Source organism: Agelaius tricolor, unplaced genomic scaffold (assembly GCF_023055355.1).
Source record: "Agelaius tricolor isolate 1412-34295 unplaced genomic scaffold, bAgeTri1.0.p SCAF_5, whole genome shotgun sequence".
In the NCBI taxonomy this organism is placed as follows: Eukaryota; Metazoa; Chordata; class Aves; order Passeriformes; family Icteridae; genus Agelaius; species Agelaius tricolor.
Genome location: NW_027269265.1, coordinates 7,793,485 through 7,803,744, shown reverse-complemented (window position 1 = coordinate 7,803,744; position 10,260 = coordinate 7,793,485). Strand labels below are relative to the sequence as shown.

The 10,260-nt window shown below is 41.0% G+C and overlaps 1 protein-coding gene across 1 annotated transcript in view; it reads right to left on the bottom strand.

Annotated features, from left to right (window-relative positions):
• Positions 1–288: 288 nt before the first annotated feature.
• Positions 289–10,260, bottom strand: part of BRF1 (BRF1 general transcription factor IIIB subunit) — a 173,764-nt gene continuing 163,792 nt past the window's right edge. The window contains exons 16-18 of the mRNA XM_071426280.1: positions 9,384–9,435; positions 6,125–6,293; positions 289–3,959 (exon numbers count right to left, since the gene is read on the bottom strand). Coding sequence (XP_071282381.1) covers positions 3,922–3,959; positions 6,125–6,293; positions 9,384–9,435 — 259 coding nt within the window. The 3' untranslated portion in view covers positions 289–3,921. The remainder of the gene's footprint in view (positions 3,960–6,124; positions 6,294–9,383; positions 9,436–10,260) is intronic.

Sequence of the window (10,260 nt, the reverse complement as noted above, 5' to 3'; positions counted from 1 at the left end):
ACTAAATACACACACCATATATTGTTCCCACAGTCAGTTAATTACACAGCTTAGTGGAAAAGCCTCGTTAATGTTATGCACTTTACAGAAAGCATCTACATCTATCAGTGGAACAGTATCTTGTAAAAAACACTTGCCTGATTGCTGTGTCTTCCCTTTCAGAGACAAAAGAAAGCTCTAAATGACAAATTTTGGCCATGACCAACCAATCATGCAGCAATCAAAACTGAACATTTTTAAGAACTAAGAAAAAATCAGAAATCATCAAGAGAGCATCACAGTAACAGATGGGCTATGTAAAGGTTTTATTTTTTATTTACAGCAAATATATTACAGTAAAAAAGGTTAACATGACTCGTGGTTGTGGAAGGATGGTACATATGCATACATCAAAAAGGTTTCATTTTCTTGGCACTAACTGAACTGAATACGAGGATTCAACACAAAAATAAGAAACAGAACTTTTATTAGGCAAACTCTAACTGTACACATCTGCAACTGGGGTTTCAATGCAATCCAAAGAACACAAACAAGTCATCAGGATGGCAAAGATGAACTTTTTTGATGAACATGTTGAACCCTCAAGACAAGGCTGTCTGGCACCATTTAAAAGCTGCTGTACTGAACACACTGAATTTAAAGAAATGTCACAGATGATTAAGACACTGAAAATGCACTCAGCACAGTGAAGAAGCCCATTATTTTCCTTATTTCTTTTTCTACTCCCACAGTACCAGAGTGTTAAAAGGCTGCATGGCAGACAAGCTGGATGCAACAGCTGGAGAATTTTGCCTGTCAAGCAAAGTGACTTGCAGCAAGAGATGTGCTTTCTGCAACAAACCCAATGATACACAGCTTGTGTGGCTTCAAGGAAGAAGATCTAAGAATACCAAATGTTGAAGCCTTATAAGCTCTTTACATCATAATCAGAATCCTGAGAAAAGCAGGATCCAAATTACTCCAAGTGAATTCGGGCTTACTTATACACAACAAAATTGTCCAGATATACCAACAGTAGTAAACAGAGTTAATGCAGTGTTAATCCTTTTACATTTTAATGACTAGCTATAAAAACAGCAACTAGCATGTTCAAATCTGTTTACATTTCCTGAGCTTAGTTAAATGAAGAAGGAATGAACGTTACAAAAATCCCGGTAAGTCACCAATAAATTAAAAATGTACATAAACACTACAGCTTAAGAAGCTCAGAGTGAAGTCTGCCTATCCAATATCCCTTCTTTAGGAATCCTGTACAGAAGCCATGCCATTAACTTCACCAGCAATATTGAGATGCTATGGAATTGTAGGTCTTTTTTTTTTCCCTTGCTCTTCCAGCAGATTGCCTGATGGCCTTTCCTAATCAAATCATATGAGAGCATTCAAAAACTGCAACCCTCTACTTGCAGTGCACAAAACAATGTTCTCAGCAACACAATGTACTACTGAAATTCAGATTTCCTAGCTGCAGTTATTGGGGTGGGCTCTCAGCTCTCACACACACCACCACCACCCTGGCAGCAGGTTTGGTACCCTTTGGGAGAACAAAGCAGGAGACTGGAGGAAAGACCCTCAGCAATATCCATCTTATTAGCCCATCTTAGAGGTTTCTTTAAGAGCCAACATCTTGCATTTGAGAAAAGCACTCGACCTACATGAGTCATACACATGTTTATTTATGCATGTTTATTTCCTGCATAGAGAATACTGTGTACCTTGGAATAAAACCCAAGTCTTGAGAATATACTGAGAGTATATTTGTAGCAGTGCTATGGAAGATTAATTCAAACCCAAACAATCAAACTCAACGGTCTCAAAGACTTGCAGAGCACAAACTTTGATAAAACAAACCACTTTTTAGAAAACTGTCTGCTTATAGCATACTTCTATTTTATGGTGTAGATAAAAGAGAGGTAGAAAGGTTTATCTCCTCAGTATCAGTTTCTGTGCAGTATTTATAAAATGTCAGAAAAAAAATCTATAGCTTTTCAGTGAAAATGCCAGCTTTTCTCCTAAGAATTATAAGGAATCTCTTCTTTCCACTTAAGTGCTGTAAACTAAGTAACTGGAATCTGGTTCAGAAGAGCTATTCTTTCCAGTAGCCTTACCACACCAATTTTGTTACCAAGTTCTGCTTCTAAGAAGTTATTACAGAAATACTCCTATACAGGGCTCAAAAATCCCTCACAGATACAACCCACCAAGCCATATTTACCAGCCAAATAGCATCAAGTCTGCTCCTTAAAAAATCACTCAACTCTTGCTCAACTTGCATGATCCAAGCCACCAGGAGGGACAGAGAAGAATGGAAGTATGGAAGGCTGTGTGGCCCTTCCCTCTTTAGTGATGATCTCATATGTGAGCACCATCATCACCCTGTCTGGCAGAGCATCCTGAAGCAGCTTCTCTTCCTGTCACAATCCAATCTCTGTAGCAGGAGGATGGATGGTGCTTTAGTAACCAGTGCTCCTGAAAAAAGGTAGGAAGGAAGACCGGACCAGGAGACACAGCTGAACAGAAACTGTGCTGGTAAGATAAATATCCATCTTTCCCTGGTGTTAAGAGAAGCCTACAGCACTACAGTTTTCATGATTGTCACCAGATAAGGGAGAGAGATGGAAACATCCAGAGTGTGATCCAGAGTGCCGTGCATTTCCCACGGAGCCGAGAGCCTCGGGCCCAGCAGTGCCAGGGGAAGGCAGGTCAGAGGCACCAGGGTGGGATGTGCCCACAGGGGCTCCACTCCTGACCCCTGCTCTCATGGCACTGCCAGAACTGATCCAGCTGTGACAGAGGACCTGCCTGCTGACATTTCAGGGCACACAGGGCTGGAGCTCCAGCTTTATTCACATAGCAACGACTGTTCAAGGATGGGATTTGAGCCATGAAAGTCAGGCTGCTGCATGGTGACCTTTAATTTACCCAGTGAATGCTAAGCAAATTACATTAAATTAAATTCAGTCAAAGCAGATGCTAGCTTATTTATTAAAAAGCTCAGCTTTCTCTTTCTTTCAACTGGTTTTAGAGACCAGCAGCTCTTGGGAACAGACCCTCACTCTAACTAAGTCAGGCAAGAGCAGCTCCACAGAGATGGCCTGAGTGACTCTCCTGCAGCAACACCAGCCTAAAGAAGACCTGGCTTTCCCTAAGGATGCCCAGCAACAGCTCATGAGCACAGCATGTTTGCCTCCTTGCTCCCTGCACTTCCTACCCAACCCAGGTGTTCTGCCTCCTTCCACAAAAACCACACTGGACTCACAATGGAAGACAATTCTTCATTGCCTTCTACTGTCAGATATTTTAAGAAATCTATGAATTTACTAATATAAAGAAGTATTTACTCTGTTTCAGAAAACCAGTACTGCTCTGCAAATATATAACTTGTCATTAACTTTTGACAGGGTTGGGTAAGGGAACTCGTATACAGTAACATGGTCACATTCACAATCCAGGTTGAAAACATTTCTTTCTGTCAGTTGTAGCATGATGAGACTGACTAATTTTCCTGTACTCAAATAATCAACAGGCCCTGTCCTTCAACCTGCTCCCTTTCAGCAGTATGCCTAAAAGCAGTCACATAAATAAGAGATGTGCTGCTTTCAGCCACACAGGCTTCATGCACAGTCTGTTTTGTCTCTTCTCTTTTGTTCTCTGGAAACATTACTCTCATTAATTTAATTCTCCAACTATGATCCACCAAAATAAAAATAAATTCAAGTAGGAATCCAAACTGGTTATTGCTGGGTTATGGGTCAATGTAAACTGACCAGACCCAATGCCAACCTTGAATTCACTTTACAAAAGTAAGGATTGTTCGATTACATTTGCTGACCATAGACAGCTTCTTTCACTATTCATACAGCTTGAAGACAGAAGATTTGCTGAGAACAAGACACAGTCCATGTCCCCTGGAAGTAAATGGAGCTAATAGCCATCATCTTCATCCATATCACAGCCATAATCTGAAACACACAAAGACAAGGGCATATAAAAATGCAAATATTCTGGGTAGATGGAAGACACAATAGAAGTATTGCTTCTTTAAGGTTGTTTTCTTGCTATGTAACTACAGGATAAGTTTTGCCTTAGGCAAGCATTTTAAAAATCATCTATTTTCTTAGGCCTAAATAAGTTCTTGCATGTACTTCCCTCAATGAAATAAAATTATTTTTAAGCATGTATGTGTAAATATCTCCTCTCACTTGTCACTAGACTCTCCTTTAGGAATACTTGGCACATGTATATGTGAAATACTTGGTTTAATTTAGAGGCAAAGGTGATCAAGCCTGATTGTCACAAGTGACTTGGCACACAGTGGCTGATAAGCAGTTTACAAGTAGGCACGTTTTTCACTAGATATAGGCACCAAGGAAAAAGCTGGTTTGTTTATATTATTCATGGATTTATGAGCTGAAATTACAAGGGTTCAGAGATAGCTCAGAGTTCCCATCAACATCAAAAGAGGCATGGAATGAATCCTGACCAATGCATCTGACTCAGATCTCCCTTATCTTCTTACTTCTAGACTTAAAATTTTTGCCCAGATTTTTCAATCCAGTTTTGTTTTCTTAAACAATGCTGAGTGCAAAGACTGTGTGCTGTGTGTCAGAAGGCAAGTCTGTATGTTTCTAATGCACCTCTTTCTCTTCTGTGTGCTTCTGAATGCACTGACACAGATACTTTCTGTTGTGTAGATGAACCTATGGATAATTATTGCATATGAGCACTGAGGAAAGTTAAACTTCATATTCCAAATCCAATACAGGGCAACATCTCACCCAAAGAGACAAGCAAATGCTCAGAAGCAGAATTAAGTGTAATCTATAATGATTTGTGTAGAATGGGTGACGTTCACCATCTGTAATTCAAGTTGTTATTCCAGGCAGGCAGGTCTAAAATCCACAGAGAAAGCACCAGGAAAGAGTTATTTGCTGTGGTGAGCAGCTCTGTACACCTGCATCTGAATTCTGGGAATACTCCTTTCCTTTTCCTTTTTATTTTTATTTTTTAACTCTAATTTTTCAGCTGTTGTCCAGGCCAGACAGGGAGTAGTGGAATGTTCTCAGAATGGTTCAAAATTAGTAACATTTACAAAGAAAAAAAACTCAGTGACCTTTATTCTATTTTTGTGGGGGGTTTATTAATAAACATAGACCCACCCTCCCCCACATGGATGCCTTTTCTTGGGAACGTTATTCTAATAATAAATGCAGGCAACAAACTGTTTTTCCTACAGTTCAGCAATTATTTTCCAGCAGAGAAATAAATTTAAAAGCAACAGACACTTTTGTGAAATGTATACAAATTGTCCATGAAAGCTAAATGAATAGTGATGGAAAGATTTTTGCAGTAAATAACATTTCACTAGGAAATTTATTCCCATCTTGAGTCTTCACAACCCATAATTAGCAGCTCCCATTTTAAAAATAATTTTGTGTATTTTCAAAGCTTAACTTCTAAAGGGAAATTTTTAATAAAGGATAAATGTGGATGTGTCCAGCTAGGAAAAACCACAGTGGAGAGGAGACTGCCTTTTCCTGCCAACAAAGAAATCTAATTAAACCAGTGGCTTTGCTGGGTAACCCAAAGAAATTAGCACACATCTGTGTACCATACATGCACCACCAATGCCATTCCTGCACTTGGGGAACAACTGCTTCCTCCTAACACCTTCCCCAGAAACAGAGTGTGATGATTTGTTGTGTTTTGAGCTGGACAGACACATCCCCAGCGCTCACGGACAGCCTGGACATCACTGCAGCTTCCACTGAGGAGGCACAAGGAGAAGGGAGGGGACGCTCAGGGGGCCCCAGGCACTGCTAATGGAGGGGTTACTGACCTCCTAACTCCTCAGATCCCCCTAAATAAACCTAATTCTGGAAAACACCCCACACTTCAGTTTGCTCTTGAGAAGATCTCTTAGCCTACAGCTCGAGATGCAAAGGTTACTCAGGAGGAGCCACCAAGGTCAGGTTTCAGACAAGGGTGATTCCAGGCTTCCCACAGGAACAGGCAATGCTGAAAAGGCAGCAGGAGCTCTGGGACAGGGACAAGCAGGGGAACCCTGTGTGTCCCCAGCCCTGGAAGAACAAAGCCCACAGCAGCAGAGATGGGAACCCCAGCTCACCATTTCCTCCCATTAACTGCAAGGCGCTCATGCAGTGATCTTCATCTTCTTCCACCTCTTCCTCTTCCACCTCTTCATCGGGGTTGTAAGCTACTGGGCCACTCTCCACAAGCACAGCTGCTGGTTTTTCTACATCAGAGGCTTCAGCCTGTGCATTTGGAAAGGTAACCTGCACAAAAGAAGAGAGAACAGTAGAGCAGCCCTTCCTTTGGTCCAATATTTGTACAGAACTTTAGCAGCTTCCAAACAATAAGGACAGGAGAGATGGAAGCTCATGTCCAGTGCTACAGCTTCAGCTGTTCTAATGGAAGTCTGAATGAAAGTCAGGCAAAACCACTCAGTTTTCATTTAGTCCAGAACCAGGCAACTGAAATACGCTGTAATGGTAACAGCAGAACAAGGATTCTCTGGCAAGCCCAAGAGAAGGAGAAATTTGGGAGCGAAGGCTCCTCTGTAGAGTTTTGTGTGAAAACAGTAGAGCTCTGTGGGAAAACTTAAACCTCTCCCACGGTGTGCTCAACTCACATCAGGCCTATTACAAAATAACAACGTTATTGACAATTTAATGGTAGCAAAAATGTACCCTTCAAATCAGAAAAAGCCCAACATGTATTAGTTTTGACAGCTCTGGTTGGATTTATTTGGCGGCGCAATGAGCTGTGGAACAAATAGCACTCTGAAGACAGCACTTAATGTGATGGCAGAGCACTCAGTTGATAATACACACTGGCACCTGTGCCATTACCTGTGGAACTCAGCAGAATAATGATCTCCAAACACTACCTTGGGCATCAATCATGGATGGGACCTGTTCTGTACGTGGTCCTCTCCAGCTGCTCCAAGGTTAGGCAGGACACAGCATGGAGGGAGAGAAAGGGCAACACCACAAGGGAACAGAGGTGAATTTGGAGTAGGTAATGCTGTCTTTGGTTCACTAAGGAGAGATCTGGGAACAGGGCAGGAAGCAGCAACAAAGCCCGTGCCAGCACAGCTTAGGCTCTGCTCTTTCTGTGTAAGCTTTCTTCTCATTTTCATGGTGTGCTCACTTTGGAGCTCCACCTCCTTCTCTCATCCAGGGAAGAAACATCGCAGGAGCTTTACCTCCATCAGCTCTGTAATAGGGCACTTTCCACACCCATTCTGTACTTGGACTGTTGGTTCATACATTAGAGCCCATGGCACACAAAACCAGCCAATTAGCAACTGGATGAACCTTAAAGATTATCCATGAATGCTGTGTTGTCATGTGAGGAATTCTGAGAAGGGAATATTGACAGTACCTGTCACCAGTCAGCTGTTACCAGCACCAAGTCATCTTCCCTAGTAAGAAAGATGGAAAAGACTGGGACCTCTTCCTTGGAAGGATCAGTGGTGAAGTGCTTCTAAAAATGAATGGTCCAAAGGAGACCAAAAATCCTCAACTCCTCTGGTCCATACCATGGGAAAAGTGCCACAGTGCTCTAGGTTTTAAATTACAGTACACAATTATGTACTGCTGCATGTTCTCCAATTCCACTGGCAGTAAGCTCTGATAAAATGCTGCAGTTCATTTTTTTTTATTTATTTATTTATTTACAAATGTATTTACTTGGGATGCAGTAGCTCCCAGAATCCCTGTAACTCCAGGCACTTCAGAGATACACTGTAAGAGAAAATCCCTGTACCAGAAAGTTGATAGTCTAATTATTCAAACATCAAAGCTGCTCCTGAACTTGTCATACACCATGACAGTCAACCTAAAGAATCTGCCTGAGTTTTTCAAAGTCACCTCAGGGTTTGCTGCAACAGCTCATTAATAGGGCAAAAGACACCCATTAATTTTAACAGAAAATCAAGTATTTAGATATTCGGATCAGTCAAAGACAGGTTTTCATTATTTTTTAATGCTCAAATTAATCATATTATTTAGAGGAACTTCCCTCCAGTTTATATTTCCTACCACTGCTTTTACCTCTGTGATCAAATTGAGTCTATCTTGGTATAAGCAGAAATAGACACAAGAGTTTGAAATAAATCAGCATCATAATATACATCAATTTATATGTTTAAAAGTATCCATCTGCTCTGAAAAAGTGGGTGAATATAAAGGAGCTACAATTGAGTCATTATTTTTTAAAATTGCTCCATGCTAATTAAAATGTGACCTTCTTCTAATTACCATGTCCACTTCCAGACTGCTGTACTTCTAAAAATGTGCAGAGTTTTCTAATGAGCATAGAATAAAAAGTGAAAATGTATTTCCCTAGGCAGGATATCAAACTGTTTCTGAAAATCAATGACTTTTAGTCATGTTAAAAAAAAAGGCAGTCAAACAACACCTTTAAATAGAACTTCCTGAATTCACTTCCAGACATCCTGGACTGGAGTTTGGCACTTAGCTTTATGTATGGATGGGCAATTGTCAAAGGTGTTAAACTACCTAAGGGACCTGGTTCACTTTCAGAAGCACACAGAAGAGAAATAGGTGCATTAGAAACATACAGTCACACATTGATGGGCAAGAGGGACAAATACCTTTGATATACTGAATTTTTAGATATGCAGTAGACATTTTGTTGTATACAAAATGCCTGTGAACACTCTGTATAGTGTGAAATTAATAGTGAAAGAGAGCAGCCATTATTGTCACCTGGTTTCACTGAAAATAGTAATGATCTGAAAATAATCATGATCCCTTTGGGAGGTGCACAAAGGCACACAAGAAGGGCTTCTGGCAGCGGCCAGGTACCAGCACCAACTTTTCTGTGGCATTATTACATTTTCAAACTAGACAAACCAAGAGTAAGTCAGGCTGCACAGGATAAGCTCCTTCCACACTGGCCTCTGACAGAAGCCCAGCCCATCCCTGGGGTCAGCTCTGGCTGCACAAAAGTGGAGTTTGCAAAGTCCCTCTCTGAGGACAGTCCAGGTGCTGGGAAACAGGCATGAGCTCTGCCCTCTCCTCCTCCTCCTGACCATTGATTTGACATGGACCTTTTTAGATGCTTGCAGGGAGTTTTCTCTTTTTTGCTGTCCAATGAAGCATCATGAGGCTGTGCTAATGTTCTTATGGATAAGTAAGGCAAGCCTGGGTTAGAAAACAGGCAATCTCAGCTTTGCAGTGTTCACAGTAACCAATTTCTGGCCTGATCAGACAAACAAGACTCATTTTTTTTTACCCTTATCTACCACATGACCAGAGCCAGGCTGAAAATAGCTTGTGGGAATTTCCAAACTCAACCTCTTGCACCAGGTTAGAGAAGTGCTGGACTTTTCTTACCTCTTCAGTGGCAGCCTTCTTAGCAAACTGGGTTGAAATCAAGGGTCTCAATCTGCAAAGAAAGAAAGAAAAAATGCTGAACATCAGAAAAGTTGCACAAGAGTATAACACAGAGTATTCATTCTCCAAACAGTGAAAGCACTTTGCTAGTGTTATGTTGTGCAATTACTTTTTTAATGATTTAAAATAAAGAGCAGAGAGCCACAAATGCCACGATAATTAACACACGCATTCCCTTGGAAGAGTCTGTCCCAGATCAAGGTAATAATAAAAGATGCCAGAACAGTAGCAAAACCTCATCTCAAAGTGCAGCCCCAGCTTCTCCCCAAGGTCTTTGAAATAGCTGTGTTTGTCACATTTTACAAAAATCAAAAGAAAACTGGTTTTTGGAAGAATGCAAACATGGCAAGACTGGGCCATGCTCTGATTACTGGTCTGCAACTGCTTCTCTGCATCTGATGATACATAGAGGATACCAGTAAGATTATGCATGCAGGATACCATAACCATCACAGGCAAGAAGTGAACATCCAGCTACAGAAATCATAAAAAAAACCCTGGGGACCCTGAACACCTTGAATGAGAAATGACAGAAATTGAACATAAACATTTTTAAAAACCCTGCATCAGATGTGAAAGAGACCTGTATGTTTGGGGGAGAAGAGCTGGATCAGTATAACTTTACAGCTAAGTGTTAAATATTATTACTTCTGAAAAGCATTTCATAGTCTGTTGTTTCCACACTGCCAAGGAGGCTGTTCTCAATCCATCATTTAGTGTTACTTTCTGGTCTCTCCTGCTCATCTAGATGGATCTAGTCACGAAGAGGATGACTTGCTTTCCACAGAAACACTGCTCAGACAGCTCCTCAAGCACG